The following is a 24,571-nucleotide window of genomic DNA, read 5'->3' as shown; positions in this document are numbered from 1 at the left end:
CTGTAAATAAGACAATTGGACGAGAGAACCGGAGCCAGGGTTTAGACACGGACAACCAGGACACTCGCCCTCTTCGTGCGCGTCTGAGGGCGCTATGGAAAGACACCCCCCACCCCGCCCCCAGATGCCGCCCCAACACTCCTCATAACTACCAGTTTGGAGACGTGAAAGGGGGTACGTTTTACAAGTAACGAAGCCGGGTCAGATTTAGGTGACTTGCCCCTGGTCACACAGGTCCCCAGCAGAACCCGGTTCAAACCCAGCCTATGCATACTGCATTGTGTCCTACCTCAGACTTTCTCAGCACTCTCCACTGGGTCGGCTCACTCCGGCTTCTCGCAGGTGAAGTAGGTTGGATGGCAGGCGTCGTTCTCCGTCTGCCTTAGGAAAGAAGCACCGCCAGAGCGAATGAAGGTCCTGAATTTGCCCCGGAACTGCGGAGCGGACTTAGGACTAGAAATCGGGTCTGACTTGGAGCTGCCTTCTGGAATTGAGGAAGGACTAACCTCTGTATCTCCGCAGCCAGGGTGAGGAAGTCCTGGTTTCTAAATCATCTGCGGACTCAAGAAGAAGAAGGCAGCTCTGACCGGTTTGGCTCAGTGGATAGAGCGGTGGTCTAAAGCAGCCGTGGGCAAACTACAGCCCGCGGGCCGGATCCGGCCCGTTTGAAATGAATAAAACTTAAAAAAAAAAGACCGTACCCTTTTATGTAATGATGTTTACTTTGAATTTATATTAGTTCACACAAACACTCCATCCATGCTTTTGTTCCGGCCCTCCGGTCCAGTTTAAGAACCCATTGTGGCCCTCCAGTCAGAAAGTTTGCCCACCCCTGTGAGGGTCCCAGGTTCGATTCCCGTCAGGGGCAGGTGCCTGAGTTGTGGACCCATCCTGAGTAGGGGGTGTAGAGAGGCAGCTGACTGATGTTTCTCATCAATGTTTCTAGCTCTCTATCCCTCTCCCTTCCTCCCGGTAAAAAATGAATAAAATATATTTTTTAAAAAAGAAAAAAGAAGAAGGCAAGGGGAATCCAGTCTCCATGCCTCTATTTCTAACATTTACTTGCTGCTTCAGACCCAGCATACAAGCTCAGGGTGCTTCAACAGCCTACCAGGGGTCCTCAAACTTTTCAAACAGGGGGCCAGTTCACTGTCCCTCAGACCGTTGGAGGGCCGGACTATAGTTTAAAAAAAACTATGAACAAATTCCTATGCACACTGCGCATATCTTATTTTGAAGTAAAAAAAAAAAAAAAGGGAACAAATACAATATTTGTATTTGCATGTGGCCCGTGGGCCGTAGTTTGAGGACCCTTGGTCAATGAACCAACAGTTTTCGTACCATTTGTCAGGATTTGTATTAGGAAAAGTTTCCATTTCAACAAATTCACAAGTTAGGTCACAAATAAGCTTTTCCTTTCCTTGGAACTTGAAATTTAGTTTTGTTCTTATGCATTATATCAATGACAAATTTACACTGCCTTGTTTTGTTTTTGATTATTAAATATTTATCAGCCATTTCGTTACAAGAAAATCTTGGAGTTAGCAGTACAGTAAATCTTTATAAAACTCTTCTAGGACTCAGCAAGTGTTGGCAAAGAAGACAAGCTCATAAACTGGCAATCATAACATTTGCACATACATACTGAGTAAATTTAACAGCTTTATTGAGATTTAATACATATATAATACAACCATTTAAAGCATATAATTCAATACATTTTAGTATATTCACTGAGTTGTGAAATATCACAATTTTAGAACAGTTTTATCACGCCCTAAAGGAATGTGCCCGATAGCAGTCACCCTTTTTTTCTCACCTCCAGTCGTAGGCAACCACTAATCTTTGCCTATTCTGGGCATTTCATAAAAATGGAATCATACAATATATGGTCTTTGTGACTGGCACTTTCACTTAGCATAATGTTTTCAAAGTTCATCTATGCTGTAGCACAGGGGTCCTCAAACTACGGCCCACAGGCCACATGCAAATACAAAAATTGTATTTGTTCCTGTTTTGTTTTTTTACTTCAAAATAAGATATGTGCACTGTGCATAGGAATTTGGCCATAGTTTTTTTTTAAACTATAGTCCGGCCCTCCAATGGTCTGAGGGACAGTGAACTGGCCCCCTGTTTAAAAAGTTTGAGGACCCCTGCTGTAGCATGTATCATAACTTTATACCTTTTTGTTGCTGAATATTTCATTGTATGGATTATGCCACATTTTTTTTGTATTCATAAGTTGATGGACATTTGAGTTGTTTCCACTTATTGGCTGTTGTGAATAGTTCTATGAACATTTGTATACAAGCTTTTGTGGAGAAGTATGTTTTCATTTCTCTTGAGTATGTACCTGGGAATGGAGTTGCTGGGTCATATAGTAACTCTATTTAACCATTTGAGGAACTTGTAGACTGTTTTCCAAAGAGGATGGATGAACCATTCTACATTCCCACCAGCAATGAATGAGGCTTCCAATTTCTCCATAGCCTTGCCAACACGTGCTTTAATCTGTCTTCTTATTGTAGCGCCTCCAGCGCCCCGCCGCTAGTGAGTATGAATTAGTATCTCGTTGTGATATTGATTTTCATTTCCCTAATGCCTAGTGATATTAAGCATCTTTTGATGTGCTTATGGGCCATTTGTATATCTTCTTTGAAGAAATGTCTATTCTGATCATTTGTCCATTTTTAATTGGGTTATTTGTCTTTTTATTATTGGTTGTAAGAATTCTTTTTATATTCTGGATACATGTCCCTTATCAAATATATGATTTCCAAATATTTTCTCCCATTCTGTGGGTTGTCTTTTAACTTGCTTGATGTGTATCATCTGAAGCACAACATTTTTAATTTTGATGAAGTCCAACTTATCTAATTTTTCTTTGATTGCTTGTGCTTTAGATGTATTATCTAAGAAGCCATTGCTTTATACAAGGTTATGAAGATTTGTGCTTATGTTTTATACTAGGAGTTTAACTTTTACATTTAGATATTTGATCTATATTGAGTTAATTTTTGTGTACGGTGTGATATAGGGCCCACCTTCATTATTTTTCATTGTAATATCCAGTTGTCCCTGCACCATTTGTTGAAAAACTATTACTTCCCCATTGCATTATCTTGTATGCTTTTTGAAAATTAATTGACCATAAAAGTACAGGTTTATTCATTGGTCTATCTTTATGCCTGTCCTTATACCAGTACTATACTATGTTACCTTTGTAATAAGTTTTGAAATTGGGAAGTGTGAGTCCTTCAAGATTATTTGACTATTCTAGGTCCCTTGCATTTTTATATGAACTTTAGGATCAGTTTGTAAATTTTTGCAAAAAAAGCTAACTGGACTTTGGATAGGGATTGCTTTGAATCTGTAGATCAGTTTGGAGACTGTTGCCATGTTAACAATATTAAGCCTTCTGATCCATGAGCATGAAATGTCTTTCTATTTGTTTAGGTCTTTAAAATGTTCTTTTTTTTTTTTAAACATATTTTATTTTATTTTTAATATACTTTATTGATTTTTTACAGAGAGGAAGGTAGAGGGACAGAGAGTCAGAAACATCGATCAGCCGCCCCCGGCACATCTCCCACTGGGGATGTGCCCGCAACCCAGGTACATGCCCTTGACCGGAATCGAACCTGGGACCCTTCAGTTCGCAGGCTGACGCTCTATCCACTGAGCCAAACCGGTTTCGGCTAAAATGTTCTTTTAATAATCTATATATACAAAAGCCTAAGCGACCGAACAACTGAATGACTGGTTGCAATGATGCACACTGACCACCAGGGGACAGACGCTCAACACAGGAGCTGCCCCCTGGTGGTCAGTGCTCTCCCACAGCCAACCTCCCTCGACCCCCCTCTTCCCCCGCCCCCCCCGCCCCCTCCACACCAGCCGGCCCTGATGGCCTTGATCAGGGCAGGGCAGCTGGCCAACTTCCCAGGGCCCCTCCCCTGGGCCTGCTTGCCCTGATCAGCCCCGATCGCCAGCCAGGCCAAGGGACCCCACTGGTGCATTTATTTGTGCACTGGGCCTCTAGTCTATATATAAAAAGCCAGTGAGTGGAACGCCATAATGACCAGAACGACTGGTAGCTATGATGCCCACTGCGGTCAGTGAATCGGTCTGATCAGGGGGTGGGGCCACTGGCCAACATCCCGCAACCCCTCCCCTGAGCCACCCCACTCGTGATCAGCCTCTCCCACCCCGATCAGTGGGTGGGGCTGCCGGCCAACCCCCTGCAGCCCCTCCTCCCGGCCAGCCCCACCCCTGATGGGCCCCCACCACCCAGATAGACCCGCAGCCCCTCCTCCTGGCTAGCTCCGCCCCTGATTGCTACCCTCTACCCCAATAGGGAGCAGGGCCAGCCAGCCAACCTCCTGTAGCCCCTTCCTCCACCTGGCCCCACCCCAGATCAGCCCCCCCACCCTGATCAGAGGCAGGGCCAGCCAGCCAACCACTGATGGCCCCTCCCCCAAGCTGCTGGCCCCCAATAGGCTCCCCCACCCCAATTGGGGGCGGGGCCTGCCAGCCAATTGCCCATGGCCCCTCCTGCAGCCAGCCCAACCCTGATTGGCCTGATCGGGGCGGGCCGGTTGGCCAACTTCCCACTATCTCCTCCTCCTCCTGACAGGCCTGGCCACCCACGATCCACCCCGATTGGGGCCAGGCCATCAGGACCCCACCTGTGCACGAATTCATGCACTGGGCCTCTAGTATTTTATAGTTTTCAGAGAGTAAATTTTGCACTTCTTTTGTTAAATTCATTCTTGAGTTATTTTTTTAATGTATTGATTTCCAATTACTGCTTTTACAAATTACCACAAGCTTGGTACCTTAAAACAACAGACATTTATTCTCTCACTGTTCAGAAGACCAGAAGTCTGAAATTACTTTCACTGGTCTGAAATCAAGGTGTTGTCAAGGCCATGCTCCCTCTGGAGGCCCAAGGGGATAATCCATTTTCTTCTTCTTCCAAGCTGGCAGTTCCAATATCTGCCTCCTCCGTCACATTGCTTCCTCTTTTCTGTGTGTCAAATCTTCTTTCTCTGCATCTGTTTTATAACTTTTTATTTATTTTTGTTTGTTTTTTTAATCCTCACCCAAGGATATTTTCCCATTGATTTTTAGAGAGTGGAAGAGAGAGGGAAAGACAGAAACATTGATGTGAGAGAAACACATCAATTGGTTGCCTCCTGCACTCACCCTGACCAGGGCCTGGGCCGGGGAGGAGCCTGTAATCAAAGTACATGCCCTTGACAGGAATCAAACCTGGGACCCATCATCTGCAGGCCGACACTCTATCCACTGAGCCGAACCAGCTAGGGCTGCATCTGTGTTATGAGGACATTTGTGATTGGGGGCTTGCCTATACAAATGAATCAGAAAACTTAATGTCACTTATCCCAAGAATGACTGATTACACCACCTAGTCTATAAAATCAGATACATCACTTTCCCCTCTTAAAACACATTAACTGTTGCCCACTGCATGTAGAATAAAGTCCAAACTCTTTTAATTTGATTCATAAGGTCCTTTGTGACCAGCAGTCAGCTACCTTCCAGGCTCCTCTCTTGCCATACTTCCCCTTGATTACTCCCATTCTTTAGTCACATTGAATTCATTTCAATTCTTCTCAGACCTTTGGACATGCTGGCCTCTCTACCCAGATCCTCTTTCCTTGACCCACTCCAGCTCACCCTTCAAATCTCACCTAAAAGTTATTTCCTCCAAGGAGCCTTCCCTATCCTCCAGTCTAGATTAGATAGCCTTGCTTTGTGCTCCATGACCTCTTCCCACATAGCATCTGATACTTCTTCCATTATAGTACCTGTCACACTATACGTCTCACTGTAGGTCTGCTTGTCTGCCCCTGGTAGTAACCTGTGAGTTCCTGAAGTCAGGACAGTACCTGCCACAAAGTTGGTGCTTGATCAGTACTGGTGGAATGCATGTTCATTCATGGTCTGTGGTGAGGCACGCTCCCATTAACATTGTCATGTCCCTTAATTCTCAATGAACAGTCAAACTGGAAGGAGCTGGGATCTGGAATTATACGATAGGGCCCACTACATGGGGCAGAACCTAGAGAGCATTACAGATGTTGGAAGGAAGTCCAGACCAACTTGGCATCAGTTAAAAGGAGTTAGCCTATTAAAGCCTCAAAATCAGGAAGATCTATAATAGTAAAAGCGTAATATGCTAATTAGACCAGACAGCCAAATGACCTTCTGGATGCCCTTCCAGATGACCTTCCGGACAAAGCTGGGGCTGCGAGGGCCAAGGCAGCCACCGCGGCTGTGAGGGCCGAGCCTCTTGCACTAATTTCGTGCACTGGGCCTCTAGTGTTCTAATAAGAGAGCACTGGAACAGGTTTGGAAAGCCAAGCAGGCAAGTGGTAGTAATAGAGACCATTTATTGAGCATTCACTGTTTGTTGGGAGTATCTATAACTTCTTCCCTCCCCCATCTTCATTGAGGTATCTATATATATAAAAACCTAAGAGACCAAACGACCTAACGACCGGTTGACCAGTCGCTATGATGCACACTGACCACCAAGGGGCAGACGCTCAACACAGGAGCTGCCCCCTGGTGGTTAGTGCACTCCCACAGTGGAAGCACTGCTCAGCTGACCGACCTGTTCCTGCGGCCCACCAGTCCGGTGGCAGCCACTCCCTCCCTCAGTAGTCCTGCAGATCCAATCTCTGGAGAACTGGCCAGGCACCAATGGGCCTGTGCCTCTGGCCTCCTGGAAGTTGGCCTCAGGCACTGCGGCCGCTTCCCCTCCCTAGACACTCCACAAAGAAGAAATGATATAAAAGTGGCCACCAGGTGGCTCCCCACAACTGGAGTGAAAGTCAGTGGGATGGATTTAGATCCTGGGCCGGCAAGGGCATCCCACCGTCCCCAACCCCTTCAGGATGGGCACCAGATGCAGGGCTCATGGCTGGCGAGCACCGCTGCAGTGGCGTGAGCCTCTCCCGATTAGGACTGACTGGGCACGAGCCCATGGCAGGCACAGCAGGGCTGGGGTGAGTGGGAGCAGCAGGCGGCATTGGACTGCCGGTTTCAGCCCAATCCCTGCAGGCTATGCCAAGGGACCCCATCCATGCACGAATTCGTGCACCACGCCTCTAGTATTTGATAAATAAAGGTATATGTATTTAAGATGTACAGCATGTTTTCATATATGCATATATTATGAAATTATTACTACCATCAAGCTAACTAACATATTTATCACCTCATATAGATACCTTTCTCTTTCTTTTTGAAAGAACAATTAATATCTACTCTCTTAGCGAATCTGGAGTACCCAATACAGTATTGTTAACTCTAGTCACCACCATATTGTACATTAGATCACCAGAACGTATTTATCCATCATACCTGACTCCCTGTACCCTTTGAATGACATTTTCCTCACCTCCCAGACACTGAGAACCATCTTTCTACTCTGTGCTTCCAAGAGTTTAAGTTCAACTATTTTAGATTCCACATATAAGTGAAATCATGCAATATTTGTCTTTCTGTGTCTGGCATATTTCACTTAGCAAAGTGTCCTCCAGGTTCATCCACGTTGTCACAAATGGATGGAGATATCTATATAACATTTTCTTTAACCCTTTATCTTTTGATAAACATTTAGTTTGTTTCCATGTCTTGACTATTGTAAATAATGCTGCAATGAACATGGGGTGCAGATATCTCTTCAAGACAGTGATTTCATTTCCTTTGGATATATACAAAGAAGTGCGATTGCTAGATCATATGTTAGTTCTATTTTTAATTTTTTGAGAAATCTTCATACTGTTTTTCATAATGGCTATACCACTTTTTTTTTTATATAACTTCATATACATAATCCTAAAGCCAAGTATATGGGGTAGGTAAGTGTCAGGGTTGTTTTTATTTTAATCTACAGTCTTTTCTTAAAATACATTTTATTGATTTTTACAGAGAGGAAGGGAGAGAGATAGAGGGTTAGAAACATCAATGAGAGAGTCATCAATCAGCTGCCTCCTGCATGCCTTCTACTGGAGATCGAGCAGCAACCAAGGTACATGCCCTTGACCAGAATTGGGACCTTCAGTCCACAGGTCAATGCTCTATTCACTGAGCCAAACTGGTTAGGGCAAGACTTAGGTTTAAATCTGGGACTCAAAGCATGATCCTCCTGCTTCTCAAATGTTAATGTTCATCAAACCACCTGGCAGGGGTGGGGTGGGGGGTGGGGTCTTGTTAAAATGTAGGTTCTGTTTAATAGGTCTGGATTGGTGCCTGAGTTTCTGCAGTTCTAACAAGCTCCCACTGATGTGGATGTATCAGTCCATGGATCACACTTTGCGTCACAACATTCTGCATAATACTTTACTTTCTTCCCAGAGGTTAAGTAATTCACCCAGGTCACACAGCTGGTCCCTTAGTGAAGTCAGAGTTTTTGAACACAGGTCTATTTGATGTTAAAACGTACTCTCTAAATCATTAAGATATGCAGTCTCCCTCTATTGGCAAAAAAACAGGGTCTTCAGCTTCCAGTCTGGGGCTTAAAGGGAAAATCTAATCTATATATATATATAAAAAGCCATCGACTGGAACGCTGTAACGACCAGAGCGACTGGTTGCTATGACGCCCACTGCTGCCAGTGAACTGGCCCAATGGGGGGGTGGGGCCGGACGGCCAACCTCCCAAGGCCCCTCCCCCCAGCCACCCTGCCCCTGATAGGCCTCTCCCACCCCGATCAAGGGTGGGGCAGCCGGCCAACACCCCCCCCCCCAGCCTTTTCCCCAAGCCAGGGGTGGGGCCAGCAGGCCCACCACCCACAGCCCCTCCCCATGGCCGGCCCCACCCCCAAATGGCCCCCCTACCCCAATCGGGGACAGAGTCTCTCCCCCCAGCCGGCCCGCCCCCATTGATTGGGGCGGGCCGGCTGCCAACCTCCCACTGTCTCCTCCTCCTGACAAGCCTGGCCCAATCCACCGATTGGGGCTGGGCTGGCCAGACCCCACCTGTGCACAAATTTGTGCACTGGGCCTCTAGTCTCTAATAAGTAGACAGGAACTATAAAAACTAGAGGGTACCAAGACAGGGACTCTAGCAGAGCAAACAGCGCTCAGTTACCAGACTGGGGCACAGGATGGGGTTCAAGTCTTAGGAACAAGATAGAAGCTGAGTTTTTAGAACTAGGGCACAGCAGCAAGAATGACTTGATGCTGGACTCCAAGTGTGGGTAAGACTCATTATATCCTTCCTGTCTGGGGCCTGCAATGGGGCCAGTGGCAGGGGCAAGAATGATCCCACAGGTGTGATGAGGCACAGGAGAGAAGAAAAAGGATGAGGAGTGGGAGCCAGGCCATCCTTCCTATTCTCCTCCCGAAGGTCCTTGGCTTGGCTTCCCCAGGGCTTGGCAGCCCCAGTATCCTCTGGGGCTGTAGACCCCATTCCCTGTACTCCATTCTCTTGATTTCAAGCCTTTCTCCCACTTTAGTCCTCCACATGCACACTCCCTTGTTTGCAAAACAAAATAGTTCCCTATTTCAGGCCCTTATCCTACTGACCTTGCTCTGTCAGGATCTATAACAATGGCCTTGCATTTTTCTTTCCTTTTTTTCATGCCAACTGTTCCCTTGATTGGCCAGGACATAGTTCTCTGGAAAGTGGCAGAAATCAGAGGTGCTAGTATTGACTCAGTCTGGGGTCTGCAGTGGGGAGTGGTGGGCCCATGGAAGCAGACCAAGAAGGAGGAGACGAGGGAACAGGGAATTTCAGATGCTTCTGGGCTTAAGCTTTTGCATCAGGAATCCAGTCATCCACACTACACCAGCTGTCAGCTCGAGGGCTGAATCAGAGTCACCAACTATATTAGGATCTTGGTCAGAACTTTTGACTGACTTTTAGCTAAAGGCCACTTCAGAACTTCCACAACAAAGGACAGGTACAAATGTGACCTAAAGAATAAGTTACAGAGCCCAAAACAGAAATGACTAGATACATTTCCAAGCATGAAAAATGGGGCAAATCAGAACTGGCTTTGCAAAAGAAATTATCAGGCATCATTATGTCAGTGTCACTGCCGTGGAAAAACAACACTCTTTTCACAGCAGAGACAGATCATCGCCTCTGCTATCCTAGGGTAAGTTCCCAGGATCTGAGAGCCCATCATGTACCTACTGTCACTTCTGCCCCCAGGCAGAGTCTCTCTGTCCAAGTGACCCCTTCCCTAAGAGGAGGATATACCGGGGCTAAGAGGAGGCAGAAAGGGAATGTTTGTGTGCATCCTCTTACAGATCCTTTCCTAGCCTTTCTGATTCATTTTTAAATTTATTTTGGTTCATTTTTGAGAGCAGATTACTGTGTAGCCTCTGGAGACTCTGGTAACCATCCAAATGCAAGTTACGTAGGGAACCCTGGAATCATCCATGACTTGAAGCCTCCAAAATTTACAAACGTTTCATTTTTGTGTATCCCAGTAAAAAAAAAAAAATCCCAACATATATTTTATACATACACATAAAAGGGTCTGGACAGATACACTCCAACTATTGACTGTGACTAGTGGAAGGGACTCCACTTCTTTTGCTTTATAAAAGGTTCATTGTTTGAATTTTTAAAGTAAGGAGCATTACTTTTTTGAAAATTCCTTTTTAATTATAGTTGACATGCAATATTATATTAGTTTTAGTTGTGCAACACAGTGATTCAACACTTATATACCTTACAAAATGGTCACCACAATGTCTAGTAACCACCTGTCGTGATATATAGTTATTATATTTTTTATTCTATTCCTTATGCTGTATATTACTTCTCCATGACTATTACTTTTATAATTTGGGGGGAAGAAAAGAAGGAAGAACAAGAAAGGAAGGAAGGAGAAAGAGATTTGAGACAGAGAAGAAAAGACGAGAGAGAGAGAGAGAGAGAGAGCGAGAGAGAGAGAGGAGGGAGGGACGAAGGGAGGGAGGGAAGAAGAGAGAGAGGGTGGGGGAGAGAGGAGCTACCTCCGCCCTCTCCCTGAATAAGATCCAGGGGATTATCTATGTCCCTTATCCCGCAGGAGCAATTGGAACCCTCATAGGAACAAAGAACAGCAGCTGTTCGCCCTCATTGGTACATTATTCATCATGTATTTTATTTAGATTTATCAGAGTTGAAAGAGCTCAAGATAAAAATATACATAATAACTTCTGGCTATTCAAAATATCAAAACAATGAATAATATTTAAGGAAACTAGAGGCAAGAGGGAGGGCAAGGGGGCAGCATAAAAAGAAAATATTGGACAAGAAAGAAACTGCAGTAGCAAGTAAATGGCAGCAAATACCAGTCTGCTTAAAACCCTGGAGCCTGCTGCTCCTTGTTTGAGCTATGACAACCTTGCTTCCTAGAGGCTGGGCCAGAAAGGTAGACATAGCCTCCTTCACCTCCCTCATTTCCTCCAGAAGGCAGACAGCATTGACCAGTGGACATGAATAGGGTTGCTCAACTCTCAGCCCTTTCAGGGACCACCTCCAGCTTACCGACCCCGGAAACCTCCCCAGTTGCCCTCGGTCCTCGCTGCTCTCGTGTCAGTGGCAGCACTTCTGCATTCTTATATTTCTACACTCAGATTTTCAGTTGTTTTGCACATGCTAACTGTTGTCACTCTGGACCTGTGATCTGTTGGCCATGTTGTTTATTGATCTGAAAATTCTTGGAGGACAAAGAGGCCTCGGACCTGCCTCTTTACCCCTCCCGGCGTCTAGGTGTTGCCTGCTTCACAGAGGGTATGCAGTGGCCTTCCGTTCCTCTCCAGCCACCTCTCCACATTCTTCTCCAGTGACGCTGTCAGAATCCAGAAGGACCATGGTTAGCGATGACCACGCAGGCACGTCTGTCTAATTCTCGCCAAGGGCATGGGAGAAAGGACGGAGCCCAGGGGCCGTGGCCTCTTCTCTGAGAGGGCCCGGGCTAATAATAGGAGGGGAGATTAGGGAGGGATTGACCGCATTGTTATCTCACAGGAATGGTGTTTGAGAGCCTTTTTCCAAGCTCTTCCAAGAGCTGCACCCTCCCTCCTCTGCCCTATGTCTGTGCAGGAGCGCTCATGGTCTTTCACCACTTCTTTCTCTGCTCTTCTCTGTCAACGCCCATCCATTCTCCCTCCACCTGTCCCCTCCCCACCTTCCTCTCCTGCCATCCTAATCCCTCATACTTTTTCTTCCCATGTTCCTATCTCCTATTCTCCCTACTTCTCTGTCTTCCTCTGCTTCCACCCACCACTTCTACAAGTCCTTCCTACTTATCCTTCCTCCCACTGCCATCTCCCTCCTGGCCTCTTTGCCCGACTCCCTCTCCTCCCAGGATTCTCACTGTCTTCAGCTTCAGGAGCCAGATTTGGTTTCCAGGCCGGTGGCCTTTATCTCTCTTTCCTAGCACACTGAGACCAGTTTCTTGTCCGCTCCTCCCTCTGCCCCGTTGCTGTGCCTCCCTCAAAGCTGAACTGGACAAGCACAAGTAACAGAGGCTGGGGTGAGCTGACAGCCTCCACTCCCCTAACAACTAGCAATCATCACCAGACACCCGGCATAGGGACACCTCTGAGAACAAGACCCAGAACATGCAGGCCATGGGAGACACCTCCCCAAGCCCAGCCAGAGCTATTCTTAGCAACTCAGGACCACAAAAGGGCCTTTTGCTTTGTTTTACACCGCCCCCATGGAGCTGCTTTTGGCAGCCAGGGCTGTAATCTCAGAGACAAGGGGCCCAGGCATGAGTAGGCCAGGCTGGAACCTATGCCCCCTGCCCTGACTTCTCAAAACCATGAGACTCTGCCCTTGGGGCAAGGTCATTAACACCACTCCCTCCCGCCATGACACATGGCACGCACAGACACACAGCTCTGCCCGTTTCTGCAGTCTTGGCCTACTCACTGCACAGCTGAGCCTCCATTCTGCCAGCCCCATCCCTACTACTCAGCTGCACCTCCTGGCTTGCCCCTCTGTCCAGCTCCCCATGGACCCTTTGCTGGCTCTACCTACTCCCAGCAAAGCAACTACCTCACCATCTTGCTTCTCTTCCACTCTTCCTGCTCAGAATGTATCAGGTTCTTTTAATATATATATATTTTATTGAGTTTTTACAGAGAGGAAGGGAGAGGGATAGAAAGTTAGAAACATCTATCAGCTGCCTCCTACACACCCCCTACAGGGTATGTGCCCGCAACCAAGGTACATGCCCTTGACTGGAATCGAACCTGGGACCCTTCAGTCTGCAGGCCGACACTCTATCCATTGAGCCAAACTGGTTAGGGCATCAGGTTCTTTTTATCTAGTAAATCCAAAGCCCTGCCCTAACCAGTTTGGCTCAGTGGATAGAGTGTCGGCCTGCGGACTGAATGGTCTCAGGTTCGATTCCGGTCAAGGGCATGTTGCGGGCACATCCCCAATAGGAGATGTGCAGGAGGCAGCTGATCGACGTTTCTCTCTCATTGATGTTTCTAACTCTCTATCCCTCTCTCTTCCTCTCTGAAAAAAAAAAATCAATAAAATATATATTTTTTAAAATCCAGAGCCCTTTAATAAAGGCCCTTCTTTCCCTATTGCAGGTCAGGAAGCTGAGACTCCAGCCCTGGTCCCTTCAGACACCAAGGAGCCTGACCAGCTCTCAGTCCCTAGTCTGGTCCGTGGTTCCGAGGCGATCTTGCAGTCAGGCTGCCTGCCGCCCCTGAAAGCTCCTTTGGGAGAAAACAGCAGCCAGTTCCCCAGGCTCTTCTGTTCCACATCAGACCCAGGGCAGTCACTTACCACCTTCCCCCATGGACCTGCATAATGTGGCACCTGTGTGTGTTCTTGATCAGTTTCTAATATTTGTGTAGAACTTTGGAGCATGCATAGCAAAGGGATGAAATTCACATCCAGCAGCAAGAATGCTCCAGACACCACAGCACAGGAGCATCAGAGAAGGGTCGGCCTTCCTCCCCCGCCCCCGCCCCCCCCCCCCCCCCCCGTCCTCTTGGGACACCAGCAAGTGCCCTGCTCCCAGAGAGCAGCAGTTATCCCTCGGCTGAGTTGTGGCACTGGGTTATGTTATGTCAGGTAGAGGCACTTGTACCACCAAACCAGGAACATCACCTTTCTAGCTACAGTTAAAATACTGAGGTATAAGCAAGGAGGAGGAGCGGAGGCATGGGTGCTAATTGTGTTTCCAGATGACTCTCTAGGGCTACTCCCTGCCCTCTAGCCCTACATTAGTCCTCAAACCCTGGAACACGGGATGCCAAGACCTTTCTTTGGCCAGTTGGTGAGGGCCAAAGTGTGAGGGCCGGGGCTGCCTACATGTGTATCTAGGGATGAGGAGAGAGCAGGCTGAGCCTCCCATTTGCAAGCCCACTGTGTGGTGGTGAGCTTCTCAGCTCTTCAGGTATTTCCAGACCACCTCTCAGGCTTCCAGAAAGAAAGGTGGCAATAAGAAAATAGAACCAAGCCCTGGCCAGGTAGCTCAGTTGGTTAAAGTATTGTCCCGATAGCCAAGGTTGTGGGTTCAATTCCTGGTCAGGGCACATACGAAGAATCAACCAATGAAAGCATAAGCAAGTGAGGCAACAAATCAGTGTTTCTCTCTCTCTTTCTCTCAAATCAATTAAAAAAGAAAAGACATTTTAAAAATAGAACCAGAAATTGTAAAAGAGAATGGGGAACAAAAAAGGGGCATCTTTTATCATCCCCTCTTCATGTGTTTGGGATTGCCTGGCCTTAAAAACAAAACAGTGTTACTTGGCCCTCTTCCCTTCTAGCTGCTGTCTAATCTCTTTCATTTCACTGCCAAGCTCCTCACATGCATGGTTTACACCCACTGCCTCCACTTCCTGTTCACTCATCCTTTTCTTTTTCTTTCTTTTTTTTTTTTTTTTACACATTTAGTTTTATTGTAACAAAGCAACTTGTACACTTTTAACGTTTAAAACTGAGCATTATCTTTCCTTTCCAGTGAAGCAAAAAGCAAATTTAAAAATAAACAGAACAAAATTACAATAGAGAAATGTCAATTCCAAATAAGATCCTATAGGTTCTGCTGATTCTCCCATCGAGTGGCAGGGCTCAAGTCATCATTAGGAGAGAATTTTATTTTAAAAGTGTCATCTTAGACTGCAAGGATGTCCATTAAACATCACAATTAAACATGCCAAAGGAGAAGCCATGTTGTCAAAATGCCCACTTAACCCACCCAAACATCTCAAACCCACCCTTTGTTGACCTTCTATAACGCCCCTTTTTTAAAAAAAATTTTTCTTTTTTTAAACAAGAGAAAGTAGACAGATACATGTTGGTAAATGCTAACTGCCCATATTCACATAGAGACACTGTAATCTCTGAGCCCAATATATAGAGAAAGGAGGAAAAAAGCTAGAATTCTATGCACTGCTACACAGGGGCCTAGCCACCTCCAGCTCCCAGCAGAGCTAAGGGAGCAGAAGGTTTTTCTTTTTTCCCACAGAGCACGGTGGTGTTGATTCCATTAAGTTTTTCTTGAGAGGGGAAGGGATAAAAATGAATTTGGAACAGAAAGGAGCAAAGATTCTTTTCCCACTGTATTCTGCTCAAGGTACATCCCCCCCCAAATAAGGTGAGAACCATGGTGTAAAGGAGAGAAAAGAGACCTCAAAAACAGGGCGACTGAGCACAAGAGGGGGAGAAAAAAGAAGAAGAATAAAGACTGCAACTTGCTCCCCGGGACTGGAGAAAATTTAAAAAGGTTGGAATCCATCAGCGTTCATTAGTCATCTTCTCCTTCATCTTCCTCTCCTTCTTCCCCCTCACCATCATCTTCATCTTCTTCACCTTCATCCTCATCCCCTTCTTCATCAATATCTTCCAACCCTTCCTCTTCTTCATCATCATCATCATCTTCTTCTTCTCCTTCCCCTTCTTCATCATCCATGTCAGGAACCAAGTAGTACTGTAATGGGTTTGGCCAAATGTCATCTTTGATGACTTCTCCCAACTCATCTGCACCTGCATCAGAATGGTCGGTGAACCAGGTAAAGAAGCTTTCTGGTTCCTCATGCTGCCTCTTCCTGCTGGCTTTATTCGGTGTTTGACTTGAACGTTTCGTCAAATCCTTTCCAGATTTCCATTTGATTTCAATGGACTTTGAGGATGGACCACCACTCTCATTCAGATGAAACTCTTTGGAGAGAATTTTATTTTCGAAGTAAGGATTTTCATCAAAATGAAAATCTATTCTGTAACCTGATTTAATATCTTCAAATTCTGTCACTTCAACTTTTGTCAAATAATGCAGCGCCTCTTCATCCTCTTCCCCAAGCAGTGCAGACACTTGTGGGTGGTTGACAAATGTTGTTACCCAAAAATCTGGGATTTTGGCTATCAATTCTGACCTCTTCTGAAAAAATGGTTGGGGGAGTTTGTTATATTTCTGTTCTACTTTCAAAATCTCCTCACTGGCTTGTTCATTAAGTCTGTCTATTTCATTTTGTACTTCATCAATATGTTCAATCGCTTCTTGCTGTTCTTTTTCTCCCTTCGGCCCGTCCGGAGGGGCCGGCTTCTTCTCCGGCTTCGGGGCTGGAGGCACTTTGGGTTTCTTCGCTTGTGGTGGGAGCGAGGACTGGCGATTGGGGGCCATGGCGCGGGGGGGGGGGGGGGGGCGCGTCCGAGGAGCCGATCGCAGGGAGGCGGCGGGGCTGGAAGGCGCGCTGAGACTTCATCCTTTTCTTAATGCCTCACTGCAGCCTGGCTCTGCCCTGGGGTTCTACAGAAGGTGCTTGCTCCCAGATCATTTCATTTTCTCTTCTCCGTCTCCCTGACACGAAGTCTTTCTTTGGTATCTGACACTACAGCCACCTGTTCCTCTTGAAACACTTCAGGCTTCTAGGAAACTGCCCTTTTCTCATGTTCCCTAGCTCTTTTGAGTCACCGTCTTCATTCTCTATGCACGTCTCTTCATTCTAGCTTGGTACCATGTGTATCTCCTCTAGCTTTTCTTCCTCTTTCCGATCTCATGGCTTCTTCCGCTGTCCCTGAGGCAGGCAGTCCCATTCAGCAGCCTCCTGCCAGACCCGTAATTCCAACTTCCTACAAGGTTGCAAAGCATCTTCCATCACACGCCCCATTGTTACCTCCAACTCCCCGCAACCGAACACTTGGTCCATCCTGCTGCCTGCCTACGAGCTGGTTCCCTTTTGCCACCATCCCTGTCCTTGCCAGACATCATGAAGTCATGAGTCTTCCTTCTTCATTTCCCATGTCCAGTCTGTAGCAAGGCATTTTTCTCTTCCTTAAAAATCCTTCCAGATTTGCCCTTTCCTCTTCACATCTGCTAGCCACATCCTCCTCCTGACCTTGATTGCTATTCTGTCCTTCTCTAGGGTCCCCCTGCTTCTAGACTCTTCTCTCCCAAAGCACCCAACAGTACTCCCGTGAGGCCCCTAAAACTGCTGTCACAGCCTCACAGTGCTTGCGCCTGATCCAGAGCTTTAGTCGTTCTTCACTGCCTCCAGGATATTGGTGGCCATTTTGCTAGTCTGGGAAACATAGTAGTGTCAGTAGAAAGCGCTCTGGAGCAAGACAGACCTGGGTTTGAATCCCAGCACCACTCTTGCTGCCTGATCTTGAACAAACATCTTAGCCTCAGGACCGCGTTATTCAACCATAAAATGCAATTTAATTGACAGGCAAATGTGAGCATTAAGGGAGAAAATATGCATGGTACCTGGCACAGGAAGGCTCTCCACCTATGAACAGCCCTTCCCTTTCTCCTCTTCTACAATGTGGCCCCACCTGAAATCTCCAGACCCCAGGAATATGTCCTCTGGGTCCTTACGAACCTCAGCGTGCCCTCCCCTGCCATGCCTTTGGCCATGCTGTGATTCTGACCACCTAGGCCACACTCCATTCCCAGTGCTTCTCAAAGCCCTGCCCTCCTCCCTTCAAGCCCCAGCTGAGGTGCCCACCTAGACACCTTTGCCTGTTCAGCCCACACTGAACAAGAGCTTCTCTGCCTTTGAGCTGTATGGATGCGGACCACACCGTGCAGCCTGAACCATCCTCCCTTGCTTTCCACTACGTTACTTGTGGCTTCCTGAGCTGATGGGAATGCCTGGGAGTCAGAAGCCATGTGATCCTCTTGTGGCCCCCACAGAGCTAGACACACAGCACGGTCAGCAAAGGATCTGATTAGGAACTGACTGGGACCCAGCTGGGCAGCGGGAAGAAGAATGAGGTAGGCTGGAAGCTGGGAGGGAGGCACTCCTGGCAAGTTCACCAAACACCAATGTTCTGTCTTAAGACTGGCTACAGAAGGTAGCTGAGACTGTATGTTATAGGTCTTTATGCAGAGACGTATGCATATCTGTATGCCTGCGTTTATGATGGGGGTAGAGGCAGGGAAACAGGCGATGGTCCCAGGGAGGCCTGCTTAAGGAAGTGGGGCCTCTGAAGAAAGGAATGAGGTACAGAACTTCTCCCCTTGGGAAGGGTGCTCCTGATTACTCAGCCTCTTGGCTCCTCACTGAGCAATTCCCCATTCACCCCTAGTAAATCCCATGGTCTTTCCATATCCCGGGCTGATTCGGCCCAGCAGCACAGGGATGCCGTGAGCTGGTCCTCAGGTGGAGGAGCAGGGGCCTGTGCTGGGTCCCCAGCTGGGGCCCAAAATAGAGAGAGCAGTGTGCAGGGCTCCAGATTGAGTCACCCAGCAGGTGACTCCAGGATGCTATTTCTCAGTCTGTCCAATTATTCCACATCACAATACCCTGGCCAGTCTCCTCCCAGAGCTTGCTAGCCCCTCTGTATTCTGCATCTGGCTCCAGCCCAGGGATGGTTCCCATGTCTGAGGGCTTCAGTTTAATCTCCCCTCCACTACCCAACTCCCATTTCCTAAGGCCAGTCCAGCTCCCCAGGCAACTCCACTTAGGATCCCTAAGATCTTTAGCCAGGACACACACAGACATATCTTGCCACTGGTGGGGTCTACTGGCCAAGCAGCCTCTACCTTGTCAGATGTCCTTGGCGAATGTCACCACTTAGCCTGGGCAACTCTGGGTGGACCTCAGCTCAGCTCCTTGGCCTGTCATGAGGCCTAGTCCATGGCCTGCACTCGGGCAGTGGCACCACTCCCAGCCTCAGGGGATGTGGGCCTAAACTGAGCATGGGACAGCCTGAGGACTTGGCCTCCTGGCCATGATGTTCCCAGAGGCGGCCACAGTCTGGGCAAAAGAGACCACAGGATTGCTGAGTCTCTCTCCACCCTGGCCCAGACCATCCCTTGAGCCAAGTTGATGTAGTGGGGCCGAGGGAGATGTGGGGCAGAGAACTTACAGCGGTGTAGCTGCCCTCCCCACCTGCAGAGAGGTCTGTGTTCCTAACAATAAAGCTGCTACCTAGCGAGGGCCCACTGTGTGCCTGGGGCTGTGCCGGACCTGTTACCTATACACACTCTGGTGGTCTTTATAGCCCTGGGAGAGAAATATGACTATCCCCATGTTACAGATGATGAAACTGACTCAGAGAAGTTCTGTGATTGACCTCAACCACACAGCTGGAAAATGGAGTGAATCTTTGTGACTGACCCCAAAGTTCACCAGGCATGCCCTCCGAGGCTTCCAGCACTAGATCCAACGGACCAAGTCCACAAAGCCTCCTTTGGGGTAAGTTGTGCTCATCCAAACACTCCCTGATGGCAAGATCCACCTTCATAAACACCCCAGCAAAACTAGGCCAGCCTCAGCCCCTGACCCCACATTTCCAGCTGTCCACTCTCTGTGGGAGAGCAGAGACTCTGGACTAGGGAGTGAGGGCGGGTGTAGAAGGGTAGATTTTGGAGCCAGGAGGAAGACAAAAGAAATGACAAGAAGGAGCAGCTGTTTGTAAAGGGAAACCTGAGACAGGCACAAAGCTCAGGTCCTAATCCCAGGCTCATGTGGAGCCAGGGTTGGGGTCCCCCCAAGGTCAGGGAATCTGGGGGCAGGCAAATAGGAGTGCTCAGCCCTGATCCAGGGTGGGTGCCTTCTCCCATGTGCACAAACAACTGGTGCTTCATTCTTGGGCCAAACCCCCTGCCTCTTCCTGCCCCTCTCCTGTTCCCATTCTTTCGGATTTGGGGGCTTCTTTCCACAACGGGGTCTCCTCTAACTTGCCTGAGCATGTCTCTCCTCCCCCCCATTCCCGATAGTAATTTTAGCAACTTTTTCTCTGAACTCCCGCTGGCATGTTCACAGAAAACAGCCCCTGCTCGGGCCTGACACTTGATCAGGGTGGTGACAGAGCCCAGACAAAGCAGACACAATGCCGGGGAGGGGAGGTGCGGGAGGGGCAGAGGAGGCAGATCACCTTCCTTCCACTCCAGGCCTTATTTGGTCTACCTTGGTGAAGGAGCCTTCTTCCAGTCGCTCTTTATTTATAGCATTCTGCTCTGCTCTCCTTTGTCTTGTCTGCTATCACTCTATAGTACACTCTGTGAGATCCCCACCCACCTCGCCCAGTGGGGCCCCTGGCCCCTCACTTCCCCCACCAGGAATGTACGTGTGAGCAAAGGCACTGGCTATAAGCTCAGTCTTGGATTGCGATTCTGCAAACAGTGAAATAGAGCTGCCCGGAAGAAGGGTCTTTATTTTGGCCACCATTCGATCCTTACGGACTAGAACAATAACTAGCACTTAGTAGGCACTCCGTAAATACTTGTTGAATGAAAGAATCAGCAAAGCTGCTCAGTTCATATAGTAGAGAGCAGAGGGAAGAGAATCTTGGAACCAAGAGCGGGTGCCAGAGGCTTGGGGAATGAGTGGGGATCTTTAAGGATATCAGACCCTGTCTTCAGACTGGAGATCCAAGGCAGGAAATCCAGAGGTGAGGAGGCTGAGCTCTGTCACATCAGTAGGCCAGTGCTCCCAAGCCCACCAGGAGGAAAACAAAGTACCATTGATTTACTAAATGTACAAAAGGTTTCCCAGCTCCACAGCCAGGGAGGCCAGCTGTGAAGACACTGGCTTTGTTTTTTTTGTTTTTTAAATTTATTTTTTTATTGTTTTATTGCTTAAAGTATTACAAAGAGTATTACATATGTCTCCTTTTTTTTTTCCCTGCCCTTGACAATCCCCTGGCCTCCCCTACCCTCAGTGAAGACACTGGCTTTGAAATGGCTCAGCCATGTCCCAAGTATTCTTGGTGCATCTCAATTGCCTGCCTCTGTGCCTGAGCCTTGGAAAACCAGAGAGGGATGGAAGCTTTGAGCTTGGAAAGTTGGAAGGGGTGCCTGAAAAGACATTTTGCTGAAGCATTTCTTCCTGATTAAACTGTAGATGTAGACTTTACAATGTAATTAAAAAATATAAAAGTAATTAGTCTCTAAAAAGAGGAGAGAGCCTGGCCAGTGTGGCTCAGTGGTTGAGTGTTGACCTATGAACCAGGAGGTCACGGTTCAATTCCTGGTCAGGGCACATGCCCGGGTTGCGGGCTCAATCCCCAGCAGGGGACATGCAGGAGGCAGCCAATCGATAATTCTCTCTCATCATTGATGTTTCTATCTCTTTCTTCTCCCTTCCTCTCTAAAAATCAATTAAAATTTTTTTTTATAAAAAGGACAGAGAGAGAGAGAGTTTTGCCCTTCATTGTCAATCCCTGGGGTCCCTACCAGTGGGCTTTCTTCCTCGGCACCTGGCAGGGCCTGGTCAGGACCCCCAGAGTTTGTTCTGCTGGAAATGTTAGCAGTTGGGCCCCCTCAGGGCCACCCCAGCAGCTGTATACCTCAGCACTGCAGCGCTGTGGCTGCACTGGACAAGGCTCCTGTGTTCATGCTCTACCCCCACTTGCCTGCACCCTTCCCTACAGCTGCTCAATATCCTCAGGCTATGCCTTGGTTACCAAGCAGCCCCCACGGAGGCTCCCAGCCTAGATTTGTCCTTCCCTGCTATGCCCTCCCTCCCTGCAAAGTGGACCTGCACTATCCCATCCCCCAGCCTGCCGCTCTCCTTCCAAGCTGACAGCTCATCAGATGGTTTAACCCGCTCGCGCTGAAGACCTGCAGTTGGGAAGGAGGGGGGTTCTAAATCAAACCACGCAGTGGCTGCCTGGCCACGGAGCCAGTGGAGCTTGCACACCATTGCTGGGAGAGAGTGGCATTGGCTGTGTCCTGTGCTCACAGGCTGAGCCCCAGCTCCTTTTCCTTACTAACTCTGTGGCTGTCCCTAAGGCCCGCAAGAAAGGGGCAGATCTTTGCTGTCTCTCTGCCCCACTTGCCAGAACACCAGTCTCACCAGGCTTGGTTAGAGACCATCCCACAGAACACAAGGGGTCGGGTGGGCCAGGCAACGGCTATCTTGGTTAGGGGTCTCCTTCTACGGGAGCTGTGCTCTCTGTGGCTCCGGATCGTCTGGCTCTGGGCTAGGCACTTAGCACCTATGGGCAGAGCTAGGAAAAGGAGTCAGGCAAAGGCTCCATCAAGCAGGACCATCTGGAAGCTGGACCCTGCGCTCCGCACACATTGGGTCTTTAGGCTCCCTGCCCTCCTTTCTAGCCTCCCTCCACCCCCGTGGGCTTCCTCCCCCACTTGCTGAGTTTTCTTTCTGCCCTCAGAATCTTGCTGCCCTGACTGGCTGCTTGACTTTAAAGAAGGCACTTCCCCTCTCCATAAAATGAAGGGCTTGGACCCATCACTAAGGCCTGTCTGGCTCTGAGGCTCAGTGACCTCAACACATCACCTGGCTAGTCCAAGGAAATTAGTGCCTGTGCCAGAGTCTCCATCTCTAAGCTTCCTGGTTGTTGTTATTGCCACTTGGCTGGGAAACCTTCTTCCAGCCACCTCAGTCTGGCCCCCATCTTGGGGTCAGGTCCCCAACTCTGCCCTACCCGCTGCTGCTGACACTCAGCCCCCTCCCATCTCAGTTGGATGCAGGACTCAAGCCAGGGAGCAGGGAGGACACTGTGCAAATGGGGCCAGGCCGGTGCTTGGGGCAGGGGGCCGAGGGGCAGCAGTGCCAGGAGAGCCCTGGGGAGGGCCAGGCGCTGCCTGCCTGAGGTCACCGGTGGTCAGTTGTGGTCAGTTCCCTCTCCTGCCAGCTGTGGAATTTGAGGCCTGGCCTGGGAGATATTTTGGCTGCACTTTGAGCCATCCCCGCCCCATGGAACTCAGACCCTGCATTCTCCATGCCATAACAATGACGACCACTTCCAATTGTTTCCTGGCTGGAAGGGGGGAGGGGAGTGGTGTTTAGGAAGAGGGGGGGGAGAGCCTGGGGGAAATGCTTCTAGTGACAACAGCCTTTCTAAATCGGGCTGGGGACTGGGTGCAGGTGGGGGTGGGGGCGCCCTGCTGCCCCATATATACAGCCCCTGACCAGGTCAGGCTCCGCAGCTCTCCCCTGAACGCTGTCCTTTCTGCACTCAGGTAGGAGACGGAGCTGGGAGCCTTCCTCTGGGATAAGGGGGCCCAGGTTTAGGAAGGGGCTCCTCTTGGAATAGCAAGCTGCATGCAGGCCTTCATGCAGAGTACTGGATCTGGTAACAGCACACATGTTCAGGTCTAAACATGCGTGTATGTGCCCAGGAGGAATGGGGGCTCATGTGTTACTGGGGGATGTCTGTATCAAAGCATATGAGACCAGAATGCATCAGAGGGGTGTGTGTGTGTGTGTGTGCGTGTGTGTGTGTGCGTGGTGTGTACAAGCATGCATGGTCTGAACACAGATACACAAATATCAAGTGTGTTTATGATCATGCCTGAGGACAAGCAGGTCCATTTGGGGCGAGGCACAGGGGGAGGAGGATGGCAGAGAATGATAATTTAGGAAGCGTGTATGTTTAAAAGCTAGTTCTGAGAGGTCTGCAATGTGTAGCTACCCATGTCCACGCATGTGGAGGTGCTTGTGTGCGCATCCAGCAGTTGAGACTGCTACAGTTTGTGTACACCCTGCAAAGGAGTCCGCAGGCACCTGGTGTGGCTGGCCCAGGTCTCTGCATACTCAGAGACAGCCTATTTTTGCCGTTCACATATTTAAGTGCACGTCTGTTGCTGAGGCATATGGCACTCTGGGAGGGGGGTGTGCCGAGGTATATGAAGGAAGGGAACGTGTCTGTGTGAGACATGAGTGGCGGGCATGCGTGTTTATCAGAGGACATGTGGAACACCTTTGGCGGTGTGAGGGGTGTGTCCATAAGAGGATGCCCACAAGGTCTCCTCTCTGAGAATGTCCACCAAGACTGACAATCAAATGGGGACAGGATGGAAGAGAACTGGCTTTAGAGTCGTGAGACTAGGGTTCAAGTCCTGGCTCCATCACTTACTGCTTTGTGTTCTTGGACAAGCAGGCCCTGTAACTTTGATTTCCTCGTCTGTTGAATGGGGTGAGGATTGAGTAAGAATATGTGAATAAAATGCTTTGGAAGCTATAAAGCTCTGAACAAGTGTGAGCATTTGTTGTTCTTCAGTTGCCTCAAGGAATGGAAGTTTCACTAGATGGGTATAGGCAAAGGTGGGACCATCTCCCAGGAGGGAGGGGGACTAGGGCTCAGAATTGAGTTGGCATCAGAAAACTAGAATGACTGCTCAGGGGATAAAAGGAATAGTGCTTG

At 48.5% G+C, this 24,571-nt stretch overlaps 1 protein-coding gene across 1 annotated transcript; it reads right to left on the bottom strand.

Moving 5' to 3' along the window:
* Window positions 1-14,901: 14,901 nt before the first annotated feature.
* On the bottom strand, window positions 14,902-16,631 carry LOC308533946 (protein SET-like; the record flags this gene model as incomplete). Its single annotated transcript, XM_081112178.1, has 1 exon — window positions 14,902-16,631. The coding sequence occupies one exon, from the start codon at window positions 16,629-16,631 to the stop codon at window positions 15,759-15,761; it is 873 nt and encodes a 290-aa protein (XP_080968304.1). The 3' UTR covers window positions 14,902-15,758.
* Between the last annotated feature and the right edge of the window lie 7,940 nt (window positions 16,632-24,571).

This window comes from Myotis nattereri (genome assembly GCF_964212035.1).
Source record: "Myotis nattereri genome assembly, chromosome: 1".
Taxonomy (NCBI): Eukaryota; Metazoa; Chordata; class Mammalia; order Chiroptera; family Vespertilionidae; genus Myotis; species Myotis nattereri.
This window is presented reverse-complemented; position numbering and strand designations above follow the sequence as displayed.